Source organism: Sciurus carolinensis, chromosome 1 (genome assembly GCF_902686445.1).
Source record: "Sciurus carolinensis chromosome 1, mSciCar1.2, whole genome shotgun sequence".
Lineage (NCBI taxonomy): Eukaryota > Metazoa > Chordata > Mammalia > Rodentia > Sciuridae > Sciurus > Sciurus carolinensis.
In genome coordinates this window covers 191070546-191091223 of record NC_062213.1, presented here as the reverse complement: position 1 = coordinate 191091223, position 20678 = coordinate 191070546, and the positions used below count along the sequence as shown (strand labels likewise).

At 58.7% G+C, this 20678-nt stretch overlaps 1 protein-coding gene across 3 annotated transcripts in view; it reads left to right on the top strand.

The window, feature by feature from the left end:
• Positions 1-20678, top strand: part of Man1c1 (mannosidase alpha class 1C member 1) — a 123343-nt gene that overhangs the window by 76448 nt on the left and 26217 nt on the right. For all 3 annotated transcript variants that reach the window (XM_047541393.1, XM_047541400.1, XM_047541409.1), the window contains exons 3-4: positions 18739-18854; positions 19631-19711. In XM_047541393.1, the coding sequence (XP_047397349.1) occupies positions 18739-18854; positions 19631-19711 (197 nt within the window). The remainder of the gene's footprint in view (positions 1-18738; positions 18855-19630; positions 19712-20678) is intronic.

Sequence of the window (20678 nt, the reverse complement as noted above, 5' to 3'; positions counted from 1 at the left end):
CGGTTTGTGAAGCCTCTGCTTTCGGCACATTTGCTGTCACAGGCTACGGTTAGACATGTGGCTGAACCCCGAGCAAGAGGACGGGAGGGACACTCCTCGGTGGCACAGGGCACCCTGCAGGGTGGGGTAAGGGATTGGGACCGTTGGTGTCCAGGCCTGGCCAGAGTCCCTGTCCTGCACCCGTGACTTTCTCCTGGTAAACCCGGAATATTTTGCCTAGACAAGGAGCCTGGGCCCTGCCTGCCTGGTTCACATTCAGTTGAAGTAGTTCCTCCTGTACTCACAACTGGGAAGAGCAGCCGCCCATCTCCGCAGCGATCAAAACCATCTCCCCGATAGAGCAGTACGGTCCCCAGGCCCTGGCTGGGGCTGTTGATCACAGGCACCCGATTTAATCTGCTTAATTATTTGATTCAATCAGAAGTTGGCTTAATTATTTTCTTGCTTCTCACCTCTTCTGAATCCATTCTGGAAACTGATTATGTCTTTAACACCAGCACAGAGATAAGCGTTTCAATTGGGAAATGTAATTAGCCAGGCAAAATGAATGGGGGAGGCACCTTTTGTGAGAGCAACATTAAAACCCAGCTCTGGTCAATGCCAAGGTGGGGGGAAGACAGAGGGCTCGGTTTCTTCCTCTGACGACCAGAGAGGAAGGGCCCGGGAGGAGGTGGGGAAATAGGCACCTGGGGATCCAGCCAAAGAGCACCTTCCTCAGGAGGCTGAGGTGTAAAGGTGCGTGGCCTTGGCCTTCCCCAGAGAGTCCTCCTGGAGGGAAGAGTCCACAGGCAGCTGTGAGGTCTAAGTGCGGTGGGAATACACAGGCAGGAGCCGCGGACACCACCCCTGGGAGCGGCCCGGCGGAATGGGCAGCACTGAGTAGGCGAGGGGAGGGCGCAGCTCAGCAGGGCGGAGTGCGGGCGCACAGCGGTGAGGGCGCACAGGGCGGCTGCTTCCAGTCCCCTCTCCCCGTCCTGACCCTCCCTCTCCCTGCGCCTTTGCTGTCTGGATGAGGTTATTAAGGATGTTCCCAACGTGTTTGCTTTAATGGAGGCTTAAGGAGCATGACTCTGGGGGAGACTGAGCCACCTGAAAGCTGGGGGCGGGTCCAGGCGGTCATTGACAACAGATGCGCTGGCAGAGCTGAAGTGTAGGAGGACCAGCACGGAGACATTCTGGGCGGAAGGCGTGGCCGTGGCCGTGGCCTGAAGTGAAAGGTGGGAAGTGAGCTGCCCAGCGGGGCAGGGCTGGCTCACAGGGGCCCTTCAGAGGGCGGTTGCTGACCAGCCCCTAGACCTTGGCCTCAGGACGGGGTCTGCAGCCTCGGCCCTCTTGGCGCTGCTGAGGCAACCCAACCCTCAGGCCTCTGCTGTCTCAGAAACTCAGCAGGATCTGGGTCTGAGAGAAGCCTCCAGAATGCGGTGGAGCCCAGGGCGCCAGGCCAGGTGGCTCCTGCGCCTGGGGCAGGGAGGGAGGCAGGGAGGACCCCTGCCTCCAGGCCACAGGAAGGCTGAGCCTCTGCACCTGTGCACACCTGGGTCCTGTTCACCTTAGGCCATCCTTACAAGGCAAATTCAGCCACCGGCCACTGGAGCTAACCAAAGATGCCAGAGCCCGCCTCAGCTGAGCTCCGCCCACCTCAGCCGAGACCCGCCCACCACCTGCCAGGTTCCGCCCCTCCTCTCTACATTTGTTTTTCACAGAGTCCGGAGTGGTGATCCGCTCGTATCCTCCTTCTTCCCTTGGTAGCATCTTGACGCCTCTTCCTCTCCCTTTCCCAAATGGACCCCTTCTCCCTCGGCAGGCAACAGATACCAGGAGAAAGTAGGAACACCATAGGCGTTCAAGCCATGGTTCCTGTTTAATTACGTTGCAGCCTTGATCAAGTTGCTTAGCCTCTCTGGGTCTGATTCTATCATCTGGAAATGAAGATAATACAACACGCTGCAGAGTTGTTAGAGAATTAAGAATAAAATTCCCAGTTGGAGAGGGAGCCTGCAGAATGGGAGAAAATCTTTACCACATGTCCCTCAAGTAAAGCATTAATCTCTAAGATATATGAAGAACTCAAAAAACTTCACACCAAAAAGACAAATAACCCAGTCAATCAATGGGCTAAGGAACTGAGCAGACACTTCACAGAAGAAATACAATCGATCAGCAAATATATGAAAAAATGCTCATCATCTCTAGCAATTAGAGAAATGCAAATCAAAACCAATCTAAGATTTTATCTCACTCTAGTCAGAATGGCAATTATCAAGAATAAACGCAACATGGGGCTGGGTTGTGGCTCAGTGGTAGAGCGCTTACCTAACACGTGTGAGGCACTGGGTTCAGTTCTCAGCACCACATATTAATAAATGAATAAAATAAAGGTCTATCAATGTCTAAAAAATATTTTAAAAATAAGAATACAAGCAACAATAAATTTTGGTGTGGATGTGAGGAAAGAGCACACTCATACATTGTTGGTGGGACTGCACATTGGTGCAATCACTATGGAAAGCTTTATGGAGATTCCCAACTTGGAATGGAACCACCATTTGACCCAGCTATCCCACTCCTCAGTTTATACCCAAAGGACTTAAAATCAGCATACTACAGTGATGCAGCCACATCAATGTTCATAGCTGCTCAGTCCACAATTGCTAGATTGCGGAACCAACCTAGATGCCCTTTCATTGATGAATGGATAAAGAAACTGTGGTATATATACACAATGGAATATTATGCAGTCATAAAGAAGAATGAAATTATGGCATTTGCCGGTAAACAGATGGAGTTGGAGAACATCATGCTAAGCGAAATAAGCCAATTGAAAAGAACCAAAGACCTAATGCTTTCTCTGATACGTGGCTGCTAATTCACAATAAGGGGCAGGGTCACTAGGGAAGAATAGAGTTACTTTAGATTACGTAGAGGGGAGCGAAGGGAACGGGTATGGGATAGGAAGGAGAGTAGAATGAAACGGACATTATTACCTTATATGACTGTATGACCAGTGTGATTCTACATGTATAATCAAAAATGAAAAGTCCTACCCCATTTAGGTATGATATATCAAAGTGCAAAAATGCATTCTACTGGCATGTACAATTGATTAGAACAAATTTTAAAAATTAAAAAAAAAATTCCCAGTTGGGTACATCAGTTCCTTAGCCCATTGATTGGCTGATCCTGTGGGAGCTGCTGGGCCCTGCTCAGATGACCTCCTGGTGGACTCTGGTCACGTCTCTCCATGGGCTCAGTTTCCTCCCCCGTAGAACAGGGATGACGGCGCCGAGGCCGCTGTGAGGACCAGTTTTGTTCTTGTGCGGGAGACTTGCAGTGGGTGCTGTGCAGGGCGCTGCTGGCTTTCCCTGGGCAGGGGACTGGGAACTCCTCTCTGCCACCTGCTAGAGCTGGTGAGTGGGTCAGGGGGAAGGGACAAGGGAGGTAGAGGTTGGCGTCTCTATCCGCTCTGCTGAAGAATGGGACCACTGGCCATAGGCACAGGACAAAGTGGCCTTGCCCCTGAGCCCATGGTCCACCCCTGAGCCAGCTGTGGCAGTGAAAGGACAGGGAATGGCCAGGGTCTATAGAAGACAGTCACAGCCAGAGGCAGCCACCACCTGTCACCCTGGCTGTCCCCCTGCCTCTCTCCAGGGTCTCCACACCACAGCCGGCTGGGAGTGGGACCAGGCTGAGCCTGGACCTCACCACCCCCACCTGCCCACCTGCGCCCTCCCAGGCAGGCTCCCGTCCTGAGCCCGCTGCCAGGCAGACGGGTAGCAGCACAGCAGCACAGCCCCTCACTGGAGGCTCTTGGACTCCAAAGGCAGCCTTGCTCTCTGGACACAGCCCAGGAGAGGACACTGGAGCAGGAGGACTAGGGCCGTGCAGACGTGACAGGGCTCCCACCACAGTCTACCTGAGGTGTCTGGAAAAGCAGGCGTGCATCCTCCTGGCGGGGAATGCAGATCCTGTTAACGAGCTGAGAGGTTGGAACGCCTCACCAGAGGGAGGCTGGGCCCCCTGCCTCCCAGGGGCGGCGCCTGCGGGTGGAAGCCCGCCCGGCCTCCGCCCTGGCCCTGCTCTCTGGGGAGTCTGTCCGCCAGGGGCAGAACTGAAGACCGGAGTGAGTCTCCATCTGGGTCAGGACCTGCTGGTGCACTGGACACCTGGCTCCCCGCAGGGAGCATGCAAGGGCCCCTCCCCTTCAGCATCCTTCGGCTCAGCCCAGAGCCAGAATCCCCAGTGGTGGGTGGCTCCCTGCTTGCGAAGCCTTCTTACCTCCAGCGTCGGGAAACAGGTGTAGCCAGGCGTCCCGCCCGGTCATCCTGTTTGGTGGGCGTGTGTTTGAGGTAACACTAGCTGCTGTGACAGATAAACCCAGGGATAGTAGCTGCAGGCGAGAGGTTCTTATTTCTTGCTCCTATAAAGTCAAATTGATGGTGGTGGGGAGCTCTGCTGCCCGTGGTCCCTCAGGGACCCAGGTGATAGAGGTGACATCATCTTCAAATTTTGATTCCCAGGTCACCTCAGCTTTGGGGGACCTAAGGGTATTTTTAATGGGCTAGGCCTCAGTGGCGCATATAACTTATGCCCATATTCCATTGGCCATGGTGTGTCACAGTCCCTTTGAGATGTAGAGGGGCTGGGACGTGTAGCTCCTGCCTGGCAGCAGCCTCCCCACCTCAGCCTCGCCCCGGGAAGGGCTTTTCCCTCCAACCGTCTGGGACCCTGGGTGAATTTTATTTTTCTTTTGTACCAGAGATTGAACCCAGGGGTGCTTAACCACTGAACCACATTCTCAGCCCTTTTTAAAATTTTGAGGTCTCACTAAGTTGCTTAGGGCATCACTAAATTGCTGAGGCTGGCTTTGAACTTGCAACCCTCCTGCCTTAGCCTCCTGAGTTGCTGGGTTAGGCCACCACGCCCTGCTGGGCGAGCGTTCTTGGTCTCAGGGAGAGCCAGGGTGGTCTCAGACCTGGAAGAAGACACACATTGCTGTCTGGACCCCTCAGGGAGCCTCCTGGGTCCCACGCTGTCACTGCAGCTTCTCCGCGGCCTCCTCCCTGGCCCTCAGGCTGTACCTGGTCCACGGGGTGGCTCACAGCCCGTCCTGCTGACACACCTCCATGCCCCTCATCCCCACCACAGGGTCTCAGCCTGCTCTGTGACCTTCCCAGGAGCCCAGCTCAGCTGGCGGTGGTGCCTCCCCCGCACCCCGTGCCCTGTGCCCTTCCGTCACCTCGGGCCCTTGCACACGCTGCGCCCTCTGCCTGGAATGCCCTTCCTCCAGCTGGCCTGCAGAAAGGTCATCTTCCAGGGCTGCCCCTGCGGGAAGAGCCGCTCGGCAGCATTTGCAGCTCTAGAAAGGCCCCGTGGGAATCGGCCCAGTTTGTAGAGGACACAGGAGCCCGAGTGGAGTCCACGCCCAACCCCGGCCACCGCGGAAACTCCACCTGCTCCCAGCACCTCCCAGGTGCAGCCCGCCACCTTCCTGACCGTTGACTGGGACAGCAGCGTCTCCCTGCGCACAGAGCTTGGCCTGAGCCGCCCGGGGTCTCCCTCGCCACTGTCCCAGCGCCACCACGGCCGCAGTCTGGGTGGCGATTTCTTTTCCTCATATAACCCTCACCCTCCAGCAACGGACCAGCAATTCCTGATCATGGTCCGGCATGATCCCCTGCCTGCCTGCCTGCCTGCCAGTTTTTGAAAGTTACCCTGAAACCGTTTGGAAATGATCTGGGAGGCAGAGGCCGGCCTTCTCCGTGCGATTAAGTTCAATGGCTTTTTAATGACGGGAGCTGGGCCTCCCGAGCACGGGCAGAAATGGATTACCTGGTATTTCTAAAAATGGTGCCGCCCAGATCGGGTCGTCTCAGCTTCCTCCGTGGTCCTGGCAGACCTTCCCTGAGAACGACAAATCCCCCCGCTTTCCTGCTGGGCCACACGGGGTGGCGCCTCGAGTTGCAGCACTGGCCCCGCCAGGGAGGCCTGGAAGCTCTACAGGCTCCATTGTCGGGAAATTGAACAGTGTGTCTCTCTGAAGCAGAGCGCTGCCTTCTGGGCCGCAGCATGGTTGCTGTGTGTGTGTGCGCATGTGTGTGCACGTGTGTGTGCGTGTGTGTGTGTGTGTACATGAGTGCGTATGTGTGTGTGTGTGTGCGCGTGCGTGTTGCTGTGAGCCCCGGATCTCACGCTGGGCCTTCCGTGCTCAGGAAGGCTACTCAGGCCCCGCCTGGGGTCGAGGCTTGGCTTGCTGTGAGTGGGCGGTGGGCCGCTGGGCCAGTGAGGAGGGTCTCATCCTGCCGGGTCCTTCCCCCTCCTGCTCCCTTTTCTGCCAGACTCTGTGCGGGAAGTCCTGCACCTTTCACCTCCAAGGCCGGTATTATTGGTTCTGTTTGACAGATGCAGACTCCCTACCGGCCCAGAGAGGTTGAGTCTCTCTGTGGTGGCCACCCAGCTAGGAAGCCCTGCAGCCAAGGTTCAATACTGTTTGACGAGTAGCCTGGGTTTTTCTTAATAATCACAGCTGCCTCTAAAAACATCAAAGGTGAATCATAGGCGCCCCGTCTAACCCAAGTACATTTAAGGAAAAGAGCAGAATCACCTTCCCGTGAGCCTGGCTACCTCGGTAATGGGCATCATCCCCATTTCACAGAGGAGGATGGCGAGGCCACAGGGTGAATAGCTGATGAGACACAGCTGCTGTTAGGCCAAGGGAGACCCGGCTCTAGCTCCCCACCCCAGACGCCAGCGTAACTACCTCACCCTCTCCTTTGTAGGGAATCCTCTATGCCAGGCCTCACCCGCCCCTTGAAATTAGGTGATCCCTGCAGGTAAGCCAGGTGTGGACGCCTGCATTTCTTTTCCATGTTAAGTGTGTGCAAGGATCTTTCCAGCTGAGGGAGGTAGAGGAGCTTCTGTTAGATTCTGGAAGGGGACTCTGGAGCCAGGAAAGGGAAGGCCCGGGTCTGTATGGAGGCTGAACCCCCGGCCTCCTCTTCCTGATGCTGGGAGAGATTCAGGTGGGGCGGCCACGGGCTGATGGAGAGGCACCTGGTCCACTTGGCCCTGCTTCCGGCTGTGCTTGCTCCGGCACCTTCTCTTCTCTCTCCAGGTTGATTCTGTACACGTGACTCCGAACCTCCCGGGCACCCAGCATCCTCCTAAGTCCTGTGATGGTTCCACAGTGACCAGGGCTAGATCTCTGCCTCCCTGCCAGACAGACAGGCCCCGCTGCCTGTCAGCCTGTGCTGGGCCTGAGCCACAGGACTGAGAAGGGTTCAGGCAGGATGCATCTCCCGGGGCACTGGGGGGCAGCGGGGGACAGCAGTGGGGGTCCGTGCAGGCCACGTGTGGGAAGCGGTGCTGCTGGTCCGAGTGTCACATGAGGGTCCTGCAGAGGGTCCCCAAGCCCTGAGGGGAGGGACACCAGCTCCTTGCACACAGGCAGTGCCTGCCAGAGAGGGGGTGTGGCACCCCAGGTAGGAGGTATGGCCGTGGGGGCTCTGGGTCCCCAGAGGTGGTGCAGAAGCAGGATGGCAGAGCAGCGACAGGAAGATGCTCCCAGGCAGCGGCCCGAGTCAAGCCCTGGCTGCCCAGCATCACCCTGGAAATTTACCCGGTTCTCTAAGCCACGCTTTCCTCCGCTGTGACAGGGGATGGGAATCATTCCCCCCTCACTGGGCTGTCCTGAGGCTTAAAAGAGGTGCCGCCTGCCGGGTGCTCCGAGCTGAGGTGTCTGCTCCACGCCGGCTCCCGGCTGCTGCCATCAGGCCCAGGCCGGCGTTTCATGGGCTCTCTGGCCTCAGACAGTTTGCAAGGTGGAGATGTCATTGTCCCCATTATGTGGATGGGGAAACAGAGGCAGCCAGCAAGGGGCGTTTCCGGACCTGGGCCTTTTTGTCCCCAGGTTCAGAGACTGGAAGGACCCTCTCCAGGGACTCAGCCCTGTGCCAGGCTCCCCCAGTACTGGCCTGCGGTCCTGTGTCCTGGGGTGAGCGGGCCTCTGGGACTGCCTTCCAGCGACCCTGTTCTCCTGGCTGGTACAGCTACGCTGCGTCCGTGCCCCTGGCTCTGGCTCCTCGGCCGCGTTTGCACGGTCAGCGCGTAGCTCTGTGTAGCCATGCCTAGACCCCAGAGGGCACTGAACTCTGTGCCCTGGGCCTGGCCAGAGGCAGCTGGAGTCCCCCCACCCCGTGGGGCTGAGGAGCTGGCTCCCTGGATCCCTGCTCCGATGGTTGGGGTCCCCCAGCTGCGCGACCTCCCACTGCCCTGGGGGGGTAGGCTTGGGTCCTCCCTGCATCCCCCCATCCGTAAGGTTTAGTGGGCACTTACAAACCAAGACGCACAGCTTTGCACGGGGTCCCTCCTGGCCACTCTGCCCACGGTAGGCCCTCAGATCCAGTTCCCAAGGTGCAGTCTGGGCTCCCCTCCCACATGCTGCTTTGCTCTTTCCTCGTGGCCCGAGCTCCCTTCTGCTCAGCAGTCGAGCTTCCCCACCTGTGTCACCCGCCTGCCATGCCCCACCCGCTTCCTCTGTGCATCCATCCTCCAGGCCTCTGAATGCAGCTCCTCTCCCCACGACCAGCTCCCATGGACACCAAGCCCCTGTCTCAGCCGCTCCCTCTCTGTAGCCCTCGTGCACGCTTGGCAAGGAGACCTCGCCTGCGCTGGCGTCCTGTGGCGTTTCTCCCCAGCCATCCACCTGGCAAGGGGGGCCCAGCCCCCTCTTCACGGCTGAGCCGCAGGACCAGGTGCAAACCCGTGCCGCAAGAGCACACCTGGGCGAATGAATGAGCTGAGAGGCGACTTCATTCCGCTCAGCCTCACCTTCATCCGCCAGAGAGGAACAGTGACAGAGCTGGCCTGAGGGCTAGGGGGACAGGTGAGACAGCAGGGTCCTGGCCCGAAACCAGAGCTCAGTCAGTACCCACCACGGTTGCGGGCGGGTTGGTAGTTGACCTTGGGGAGGATTCCCCATGCAAGCCTCTCCCGGGGCGCTGGCCAGGGCCAGGGTCTCGGAGCACCGGGGAGCTGGCCTCCAGCTCCCATAACCTCACACCAGTCAGGAAGGCCGAGAGCCCCAACTTCATTCCAGAGACCCGGCAGCAGCTGGACTCTGCAGGCTCACCAGTTCCGAAGACACTCCCTGCTGGGAGAGCTTGAGAAATGGCCAGGGATGACCCTATGGATCACTGTGGTCACTAGGTTCTCAGGATCAAAGCCGCAGGTCGAGGGGCGTGGGGAGCTGTCATGGGAGAAGTGGCATTTCACCTGGAACTCAGAGTGATGCTGGGTTGGGTCATGTGCGGGACATTTTGCTGAGAGGAGGTCATGCCAAGCAGAGGGGACGGCTTGAGTTAAAGGCTACAGGCTGGACAGAGTGGACCACATGGACTCAGTGGTCCAGAGAGGGTGAGGACACAAGGACTTACTAAGACATGGGGCTGTGGAGTTGTCAGTCAGCCGTTTCCATAACAACGCTGCATGACAGAGGATCCCCAGGAGTGGCAGAGGATAGCCGGGTCCAGGTCTGCCCCACACATGCCTGCTGACAGGGGCTGCATGAGGCTTCTTCTCGAGGCGATGGATGATGGACAGGACAGGGCCAGCCTGGCTGGGCCGCGTGTTGCACCCCTCTGCCCGAGGCCCGTCCACCAAGCCCGAGAGCGAGTCTCATGGCCAAGCAGAAGGCCCCGCAGAGCTTAGCTCCCCCTACCATGCAGCCAAAGCAAGTCCCAGAGAAAAGCCCAAGGGTGACCAGACAGGGATATCTGCCCCTCCCGAAGAGATGGGAAGAGGGAAGTGTCACCTGACCGTCACCAGATTTACCCAGACAGGCGGAGAGGCCAGAGCAGGCGGGGACCCTGGGTGTCTCCTCAGGAGCTTCCCAGAGCCGTGGCAGGGCCTGACATCTGTTGGGACCAGCAGCCAAGAGCCCGATGCCTGCTTTCCCCCAGAGGTGGGCAGGGTCCTGTAGCCACACTGGGTCCTTAAACCCTGCAGTTGCTGCCCCTCCATCCCGCTGCCTCGGGGCCTGCACTTCCTCTTGCCCAGCGTGAAGGGTGCGGCCTGCGCTGCTGGGCCAGCCTCTGCAGGGCTTCTAGCTCGACCAAGGCCAGGGGCTTTTCCCCTTGAAACAGCCTTAAGATAGCAGCCAGGCAGCGCGTGTCCTCTGTGCTGGCGCCGAGGGCCTGCTGAGTGCTGGGAAGCACAGGAGGGGTTCTTGGTGTACATTTGTCTCATCACCAGGCCATTCAAAGAGGAAGTCTTGGTTGTCCCATTTTACTGAGGCCCAGAGAGGTCAAGTCAGTTGCCCAAAATCACACAACCAGGAAGGGACAGGGATGGGGTTGGAACCAGGGTCTGTTTGGCTCCAGAATCCATGTCCTTTCCCCTACCCAGGATGACTCACAGGAAGCCTGCGAGATCACATGGTCTGGAGGCTGGTTTCAGGTCACAGCTGTGTCCTGCTCTGCCGTGTGACTTTGGAGGTGTCGCTGCAGCAGGCAGGCTCCACAGAGTTGTTTTTGGATGAAGGCAGTTCAGGGCCGTTTCCCAGCACGGTCAGGCCTTTTTAATGCAGGTTTGCAGGTCAGACAACACCCTCGGCTCTCGATTAAAAATCAACAAACACCAGCGTCTGTAAACGCACCGTTCTCCAATGAGAAGCTCGTCCGCGGACTGCTCTGTGCACCGTGCCCACCCTCGCCCAGCAATCAGCCGCAGCAGACGGCCTTTTTGCAAAGGCTGGGGAAGCCATTAGTTCCCCCAGGGCCCTGAGGTCCGCGGCTGCCCATTCCGTCCCTCTGACGGAGGTTCCCTAGAGAGCCGGCCTCTGCCTGTGGGGTGTGTCTTCTCCACACTTGGCCTTGTCGGGTGTTTGCAGACTCAGGAAAGCGCCCCCGGCTCAAGCGCACATGGAGGCCAGGAAGATGCGTCTCAGTCCGTGTGTCCTGCCGTAACAGACGGCCAAGACGGTGGTTGATAATGAAGAGGGATCGATGTGGCTCCCCGGTTCTGGAGGCTGGGACGACTGAGGGGTGGCCTTCCGGCTGTGACCTCCCATGGCAGAACGCAGAGAGAAGAAAAAGAGAGGAGAGAGCACAGAGAGACGGGGAAGGAGCCCCGAGTCGCCCTCCTCTCGGGACCCACCAGCCCACCCCCTCGTAACAGCGTCGATCTACCAGGGGCCCAGCGCCCCCAGGACCCAGCAGCCTCCCGTGCAGGTCCCTCCTCTCAGCGCTGCCCATTCGGGATTGAGTTTCCAGCGGAGAAGCCTGGAGGACACATTCAGACCACAGCAGAAGGCACCCAAGGCACAGGACCCGAGTCAGCAGACACTCCAGGAACCTGGGGAGCGCCTAGTGGCTTGCTGGGGACAGAGCTTGGGTGGCAAAGAGCACAGCGGGGAGATGCAGCTGGAGGGTCTGCAAGGCCTGGACCACCGTCCTGCAAGCTGCAGCCAGAAGTTTGACCTGGAGAATGTGGGAAGCCAGGGCTTCTGAACAGGACGTGATGGGTAGTAGCTCCTAAAAACGTCTTTCAGGCCTCAGAAAAAAAAAAAAAAAAATTTACGTGGAAACACTCAGGCTCTGCGTGCGACTTCATATAACCCCAGAAATAGCCCTCACGGGGAAATTCCAGGAAAACGTCCTACTGAGGGAGAAAACAGAAACAAAACCTAGACCAGACAGAAAAGGAAAGGGCCTGTTCCCTGAAATGGTTTCCCACAGCCAGAGACCGCATCATTCAAGATGGTGTAGTTTAAACAATAGCTTTCGGGCAGTAGAGATGTCACCTTAATTAATCTTCCTCAAAGCCCGTGTGCTGAACGGTCCAGGTGCTGTTGCTGCATAACAGATTACTCCAAAACTTAGTGACTTAAAACAGTTTGTTTGGTTATGTTCAGAGATTCAGTGGGTCAAGAATTCAGAAAGGGCACCCCAATGGCAGCTGGCCTCTATGCCATGCTACGGGCTCAGCTGGGGAGGCTCGGACGCTGAGGCTGACTCCAGAGCTAGGAATCATCCAGAACCTTCTCATCCACATGTCTGGAATTGATGCTGGCTATTAGCCAGACCTCAGATGGGACCGGCAGGCAGGACATCCACACATGGCATCCCCGCGGCTTCTTCCGGTGGGCTGTCTTGGGCTCCCTCACTGTATGGTGCCCGGTCCCAAGGACCAGCATTCCCAGAGGCAGGAAGGGAAGCTGCTCTTTTCAAAGGTCTGAGGGGCAGAAACCAGCACATCTTTTCTCTGCCTTGTTTAGGGTAGTCACAGTGGTCTGCTCAGGTGCAAGGGGAGAAGGGTCTCCTTAGAGCCTCCTTCTCCTCAGGTGGGGGATGCTATGACCGCCATCTTTGAAAATACCATCTGCCACATGGCCACACTGGTCTCTTTGGAAACTGAGAAAAACATGTGTGTTGTTTCTTTACAGATTAAGAAAAGCCTCCGTGGATCATATCATTAAATTAAATGCAACCATTAATGGGTAGCTCTGGGGATACTGTGGTAATAGGCTGTGCCTTGGGTAATTTTTTTTTCCCTTCTGAATGTTCTTCCAAGAGCTGGAGTGGCCCAGCCTGACCTGTTTCACTTTGCTGATAGACGTGACCTAAAAACTTCCTTAAGTAACAGAGTGAGTAGAGTGGATAGTCCAGGAGGCAGCTGGTTCCTGGGGAGGCCTGGCGGGGGGAAGGAGGTTTCTGGAGCGGGGTTTCTGCCTTCTAGAGACTGACATACTCTTGATGGGAAGCTTCGTGCAAGGCGATGGTTTGGGCGCACTTGGTCCCCCTGGCCAGGCTGGCCACAGATGGGGAGAAGTTGGTGCTAGCCCCTGGAGTAGGGGGTAACTCTGCCCTGGACGTGGTCACCACTGATGCCCACAAGCTGGGTTCAGTTTGTTCAGCATGACACATCTCCCCGTGGTACCCCAGAGCCTGAGACTGTAGCCAGGCCCTGGGAAATGTGAATGAGCCCTCCCCACCCTGGCCAGGGGCCCCTTTATCCCCCAGTACTTATGAACCAGGCCATGGGGGACATGAAGACAGACAGCAAACAGGGGGCAGGCTACGAGGAAGCTGAGGAGCACAGGATAGCGGCTGGAGTGTTGCTTCCCAAGATCACACGCAGCGCCGGCACGAGGAGGGAGCTGGCCTGCAGGCCTGCAGGAGCACAGTGCTCCAGGAGTGGAGGAGAGGGGCAGCGCAGGGGCAGAGGAAGCGGGGCCAAGAGGGGCCCTGGCAGTGGCGGGAAGGACTTCTGGTCAGCTGGGAGTCACCGGAGGTTTGAGCAGAGGAGTGGCTGATGTGACCTGTGTTTTTCCAGATTCCCTCCGGCTGCTGTGCAGGGGACAGAGGAAGGTGGGGAGGGAAGGGCAAGGGGGGAAACCCAGAGGTCAATGAGGAGGTTCTTGGAATAATTCTAAGAGAGAGAAGTGGCCTAAGTGGCGATCAGGGGACGTGAAGGGTGAATATGCAGGCTGCTGAGGCAGAGACAGCTGGGACCTCGGCTCTTGCACCCAGCAGGGTGGGGAGACCGAGGTAACAGGCTTGCAGAGAGGACTCGGATCTGGCTGCGGACCAGATGCGCTTAAGAGGCCTGTGCACCTCCAGGCGGACATGTGGGTGGGGAGGCCGGTGTGACTGGGCACCAGGCACAGGGCGCTGCTGGGAGTTGAAACCTGGGAGTTGTCATCGGCATGGGGGCCACTCACGGAACAGGGGAGGCAGAGGGGAGGCAGAGCAGAGGCCAGAAACAGAGCCCGGGGGCAGCCCAGAGCTCCGGGGCTGGCAGAACCGAGGAACCAGAAGAAGCAATTGCAGAGCTGGGCAGCCGAGCGGCGAGGAGGAGCCGAGGTCAGGTCCAAGGCACAGCCCAGCCACCTGGCTGGCTGCCCTCTTCCCTTCCCCACAGGCTCCTGGGCAGGCGTGACTGATGCCGCCTGAGGCCTCCTGTCAGGAGGCACAGGGAGAGGAAACGGGCCTTCGGAGTGAGGTGGCAGCAGGGCTCTTGGACTGAGGGTGGGGGTGCACGGGGGGTGGGGCAGCTCCCAGGAGGAGCCGCTGGAGGCAGAGAAGCCGAGATTCCAGCACCCGGGGCGCCGGGAAGGGCCCCTGAGGTGGGCTCTGGATCTCCACAGAAGGCGGAAGGAAGAGGCGGTTCCTACCAGAGTGGGTACAAGAGGCTGCAGGGAGTGGCATGTGGCCTGCTTGGGTTGGGGACTCTGCCTTTGGAGGAAGACCTTTTAAAGAGGCCGGTGCACACCAGCTCAGGGGTAGTGGTGCCTGGGCAGCAGGCACAGTGGGGCCCCTGAGGACTGTGGCGGGGCTGCCGGCGACAAGCAGCCACGCTTCCGTCCATCATACGTTCACATTTTCCCAGCAGTGCACCGAATCCCTTCCACCGGTGACCCTCCAGCAGCCTTGAGAAGTAGGTCCTGCGGTCACCCCACCTTGCAGATGAGGGAAACCAGGCTCAGAGAGATAAAGTGTCTTGAGCCAGTCGGTAGGTGACAGCCAGCCTTCGAATTCACGTCCCCCTGACTCTGAAGCCAGCCTCTTCCCCGCGGTGTGAGGCAGCCTGGAGGAGGCTGCGGTCAGCCCAGAGGTTGGGCGGGAGCACCCCTTTTCCTTGGGCCAGGAGGGCCTCCCACACGTCCTCCCCTTCCCACTCCCTGGCCAGGCTGTGGTTTCCAGGTGAGCCAAGGGACCCTAGAAATAAGAACAGCGAGCAGATTTATCAAGCGCTTAGTCTGTGCGGAACGGGAACCAAGGTGTCTATCTGCTGTGTATTTGGCAGGTGCGTGTGTGACGTGTGCGTGTCCTGGTCCTTGGACCTCCCCGGTGCCCCAGCCCAGTGGTCCTAACCTCGTTTTACAGATGGGCACTTCCAGGCTTAAAGCAGATGTGCTGCTGGCCCGCTGGGCTTGGGACCCAGCACTGCTTGAGTCTTGGGCCTGCGTTCTTCCTAATACCCATCACTGCCTCCTGCTCTGGCGGGAAGGGAGCAGAGCTGTCCTTTGTGACCAGTGAGGTTCCAAACTGGAATTGGGAGAGTGGGCCCCTCCAGCCCCAGGGAAGGCTCCGGGCTGCTTTTTGAGACTTGCTGGTGCTTTGCGAGTAGGCCAGGGGCCCACTGACCAAAAACCCTGTGTCCTTCCCCCGAGAGCTGCCCCAGGCTGCAGATAGGGTTGAATCCAGGACAGGGCCTTCTCTCCTGCCTAGCCTGGCCGCTGGGCAGCCTCTGGCCTGAAATGAAAGGTTCTCCAATAAGTGGCTTTCTGGGCTGCCGCCCAGCTATGTGCCAGAGGAGGTGGGTGGGAGGCCAACCAAGAGAAAGATCCAGGAATCCAGATCAGGGGCAGGATCTTGCCAAACCTCAGCATGCTGCTTCTCAGCCGACCACACCAGGTGTCCCCAGAGATGTCATGGGGCAGAGCTGGTCACGAGGAGCCCTGGCTGCCCTTCAGGCTTGGCCCAGGAAACAGAAGGCCCGTGGAATAAAAATACAGTCAGCCAGGGCAGGATTCGGAAATCAGATCCTTGGGCCGTCCCTCCCAGGCTTAGGAACGCACAGCTGAGACGTCTGGCCAGACTGTAACTGATTGGCCTGGGTGGGTGAGCAATCAGATCCGAAATTGTTTGTGCAGAGATTCAAGAGGCCACGTGTGCCGCGGGGAGCACGCGGAACTGGCCGGGACGGAGCCAGGCCTCCTCAGCCTAATTTTGGATGCATCCGCTCCCTTCCCTGGGGGCCTCATCTGTAAGCTGAAGGGGTGACGCAGCAGGAGCGCAAAGTCCCTCTAGGCCCTTAAAACCTCGGGTCTGCAGCCCTGCAGCATAATAGGTGGGACCCTTGCCGCAGAGCCGGGGTGTGGCCTCAGCCTTGCTTTGTCCCTCAGGTCCCCTGTCCTGAGCACCTCCAGAGGGTAGTCCTTCCCGGGAACTTATCCATCCCTGACATTGACAGAGAGGCAGCTGGGACAAACCAGAAAAGGAGCCACTGCCTGGCTTTGGGGTGGGTTTCCTGCCAATCCTTAGGTGGGGCAGCTGATGATCTGGCAGTTCATGTCCACCTAATACCTAGGCCAGCCAAGAGGAGACCCCTGACTGCTCCCCAGTCACCCTCCCTCTGTGTCCCCTCCCGCCAGGGCCAGCCCCGCTTCGGGTGGCGCATTCTCTAACTTTGACCTCCTCTTCCTCCCAGCCTCCTCTCTCGGGGCATCTTCCAGGCGGTGCCCTTGGTCAGACCTCAGCTGGCCATGGTGGGGTTTCAGGGTCCCTGTCACACAGGTGAGCAGTTAGGGCTGCGCCAGCCGGATGGCCGGGACGCTAACTGTGGGCCAGGAGAGGCCCAAGCCTGTGCCCAACTCCAGTGCAGCTCAGCACCGTCCGCTCGGGGGTTTTCTCTCAGGAGGGCAGAGCCTGTGCCTCAGTGCTTGCAGCCTCTGCAAGGAGGTCACTGTGGGGACAGTTAGTCCTCTTAGGGTTCAGAGGGGTTCCTGCATCCTGTATCAGTGGATTCAACCCACTGCAGATGGAAAATATTTGAAAGACAAACTCTATATCTGTCCTTCAGGTGTACTGACTTTTCTCTCCTAAATAATATGTTATAACTAATATTTACATGATAACTGGAGACGATTTAAAGTGTGCAGGAAGGTGCACATGGGTCACATGCAAATACTACACCATTTTATATATTACAGCATTTTATATAAGGGACCTGAGCATTTGCAGATTTCAATATCCAAGGGGCGTTCTGGAACTAGTCACCCCAAGAAAACCAAGGGACAACCGTACTCTGGTCCCCAAAGGAAATTTCTGCTGCCTGCAATGATTCTGGCTCTCAGTGGTGAATGCGAGGCAGCCACCTCTGCCAGGAGACCCTCCAGGTGGCACCGGGCCGTCTCCCTCCCTCCTCTCCTCCCCTCCTACACTCTGGGCCTCTGGTTGTGGCAGGTCAGGTGCTCCTCCTTTCTCTCCTCCTTCATTCACAGTATGGAAAACTATCCATTTGCACAATTATCGCCACCTTTACTGCCAGGACCAGGGTCTCACCCAGTGGCAAAGACAAATGCAAAGCCTCCTTATATAGTCACTGTCCTACGATGACAATGGCCATGAAATTTTTGCTTTATGCCTTTGTTTGAATTCTTTGCCCACACTCCCTTTTTTAAAAAATGGAAATGAGTTGATACCTTTAAAAATAACCCGCAAGGCTGGGCGATGTGGCACATGCCTGTAATCCCAGAGGCTGGGGAGGCTGAAGCAGGAGGATCACAGGTTTGAAGCCAGCCTCAGCAATTTAGCAAGACTGTAAGTAACCTAGTGAGACTGTCTCAAAATTTAAAAAGTTAAAAAGGGCAGGGGATGTGGCTCAGTGGTTGAGCACCCTTGGGTCCAATCCCTGGTACCAAAAACAGTACTAATCATGGATCAGTAAGCCACCAACTAAAGAAATAAACACCTGCCAGCCCAGCACTCCGATATTCTCTGGACCACCTTCCTGGCTTAGTACCACACACATTCACACTTTGACACTTTGGTTTACAACAAGAAATCATCTTTTGCCCCTTCCTCCCTCCCTCCCTTCCCTCCCTTCCCTCCCCTCCCTCCTTCCTTCCTTCCTTCCTTCCCTCCTTCCTCCCTCCCTCCCTCCCTCCCTCCCTCCCTCCCTCCCTTCCCTCCCTCCCCTCCCTCCTTCCTTCCTTCCTTCCTCCCTCCCTCCCTTCCTCCCCTTCCTCCCCTCCCTCCTTCCTTCCTTCCTTCCTTCCCTCCTTCCTCCCTCCCTCCCTTCCCTCCCTTCCCTCCCCTCCCTTCCTCCCTCCTTCCCTCCCTCCCTCCCTTCCTCCCTCCCTCCCCTCCCTCCCCCTCCCCTTCCCTCCCTCCCTCCCTTCCTCCCTCCCTCCCCTCCCTCCCCCTCCCCTTCCCTCCCCTCCCTCCCTCCCTCCCTCCCTCCCTTCCTTCCTTCCTTCCCTCCTTCCTCCCTCCCTCCCTTCCCTCCCTTCCCTCCCCTCCCTCCCTCCCTCCCTCCCTCCCTTCCTCCCTCCCTCCCTCCCTCCCTTCCCTCCCTCCCTTCCTTCCTCCCTCCCTTCCCTCCCTCCCTCCCTCCCTCCCTCCCTCCCTCCCTTCCTTCCTTCCTTCCTTCCTTCCTTCTTCCTTCCTCCCTTCCCTCCTTCCCAGGGCTATCTCTCCAAGTAAATACAGTCTACTTCACCTGAGCGGGTGGCTTCACGGTGTCCTGTCGTAGGTTCAAGTTCCCATTGACATAACTCCTCCTCTGTCGTAGGGTTTGGGGTCTTCCCGTCCCCCGTTACCCACAGCCCTGCCGCACTCACCTCCCGGATGGGTGTCTACAGACGTCTTTCTTTATCCCTCAGGATTAAGCAGGGAATGGAATGAGGGGTCGCAGGACAGGCACACTTGCTAAGATCTGTGTGTGCCACACAGAGGAGAGCAGTGCTGTGCCCAGCTGGCACTGGGGGGACTTGCTGACCCCAGAGGAGTGGACGGAGGTCTGGGAAGAGGCTGGGCCTGGCACCTGGTCTCCCATCCCCGGAGCCCGCAGGGAGGACCCTGGGTCCCAGCCTCGCCTTTGCTGGGGACACTGGAGGTCCCCCTCATCGTACCTTGGAGTCTGGCCAGGCATCAAGGGGCCCTGGCGACCCGTGGCCTGTCCAGTCAGGGCTGGAAGGATAGAGGAACCCGCTCACACCTTCGATTCTGCCTGCAGGTGGCCTCAGCGGAGCGACGGTCATCGATTCCCTCGACACCCTCTACCTCATGGGGTTGAAGGAGGAGTTCCAGGAGGCCACGGCCTGGGTGGAGAACGACTTTCACCTGAACGTGGTGAGCGCGGGCTCACTGCACCAGTGACACACGGCGCAGACCGCGCCTCCCGGGGCCTGGGCCGCGGGGGAGGGGACCGCGGGCACCACGACGGGGGGCCGTGCCCCACGCTGGGCAGTGCCTTGCCCGAAGCACCCGTGTCTTCCGGCCACCCTCTGTGGACCGAGAGACTCGGGCAGGGCACGGTGACATCACTTGCCCCCAGTCCTGTGGCCATGTCAAGTGTCCCTGTGGAATTTTAGCCCAGCTCTGGTCCTTGGCGTGGCACCTGGGCACCCCTGATTTGCAGTCCCAACTCAAAACAGCCATGAGGGAGGCGAGCGTGGGTGTGTCCCGCGCTCCCGGGAGCAGAGGTCTGAGAAGGTGCAGGCTGCGCCTCTGCTGGGCACTCCCGCCGGGCCCTGGCCCTGCCCTGACCGCCTGTCACCCATGGAAGGCCCTCTCCCTTCTGCTGCCCTAGGGTCGGCCTCGGGAGGAGGAAGGAGAGGCCCCACCAGAGGAGGACTGCCTCACTCCCAGCCGGCTCCTCGGCTCCTTGGAGCGCGGCCAGGCCTAACTGTGCTCTGGTGGCCTCGGGCAAGGGCTGGGGACGCTGGCCAAACCCAGTGTTTGTTTGGAAGGCTGTGAATGCTCTAGCAAACCCAGGCAGGTGCTCAAGGCTGCTTGCTGTGAAAGTGACGTGACCTGCCCTCCGGGCACCCTGGGCGGGCACAGGTGGTGGCAGGGACGTCAGGAGGCCTCTGGGATCCCTGCTCAGAGTCCTGCTTTGTCCTCAGACCGGGGAAGCGTCCTTGTTCGAGGTGAACATCCGCTACGTCGGAGGACTCCTCTCAGCCTTCTACCTGACAGGACAAGAGGTGAGTGGACTCCGAGTCCCCCGGACAGTCCCAGCGGGACAGGGCTGCGGAAGACACCTGCCCTAGCCCTTCCTTTCACGGCGGCAGGGACCTGCCGGGCGGCCCAGAGCCCGCGAGCTCCTGGATTCTGCAGGAGAGGGAGGCTTCCTCCTCCCTCCTCACGAGCTCCTCTGCAGCCCTGGGATCAGGCGATGGGGCGGGCAGGTCACCAGCAAGTCTGTTCCCTGGGGCCCGGAGGGCTGCCCTGCCCAGCACGTGGCTCTGGGCGCCGGATGCCCAGCTCTCCCCTCCTGCCCCTGCCCCTGCACCTGTGCCGGGAGCCCTGGAGGTGAGCCCGGCAGCCGCAGCAGGATCCCGCCACCTCCATGCGGCTGTCTGGAGCCGCGTCAGCCTCCCCTCAACTGTTGGGGCTGCAGCGAGGGTTTCGAGGGTTTCGAGGCAACAGGCAGAGCGTTATCTCCACGGCGCGTCAGGCCTCTGCAGGGAGCGTAATCCCCTCAGCAGAGATTACTGCTTGTCCCAATTTGTCAAAAAAAAATCATAGCTGGAGCCCTCGGCTTCCAGCCACCCGAAGACTAAACCTCAGGACGGAAAAATGACAGAAGGAGCAGGAAGAGGCGCTTGGCGGGTCTCGGCGGCCTCCCTGGCTGGCTGTGGTGGGGAGGGGCGCAGGGGAGGGTGGAAAGGCAGTTCCCCGGGGGTCAGTGGGTCAGGAAGGAGCCGGTGGCCTGTGGCACCATGGCTGACAAGTGTTAGCGACGACCTGCCGGCGGGGAAACTGAGACTCACATCCCTGAGCCCTGACGGGTGTGGCGTGTGCTGAGCCTGACTCCTGACCCGTGGTCTTCCTGTCACTGCTTGTCACTGGGGCTCCGCCACACCTGACCAGGCCGCCCCACCTCCCGCCTCGGCCCGCACGTGGTAGACGCCTGTCGAGGGGTCTCTCCAGTCTTTAAATTTCCCATGA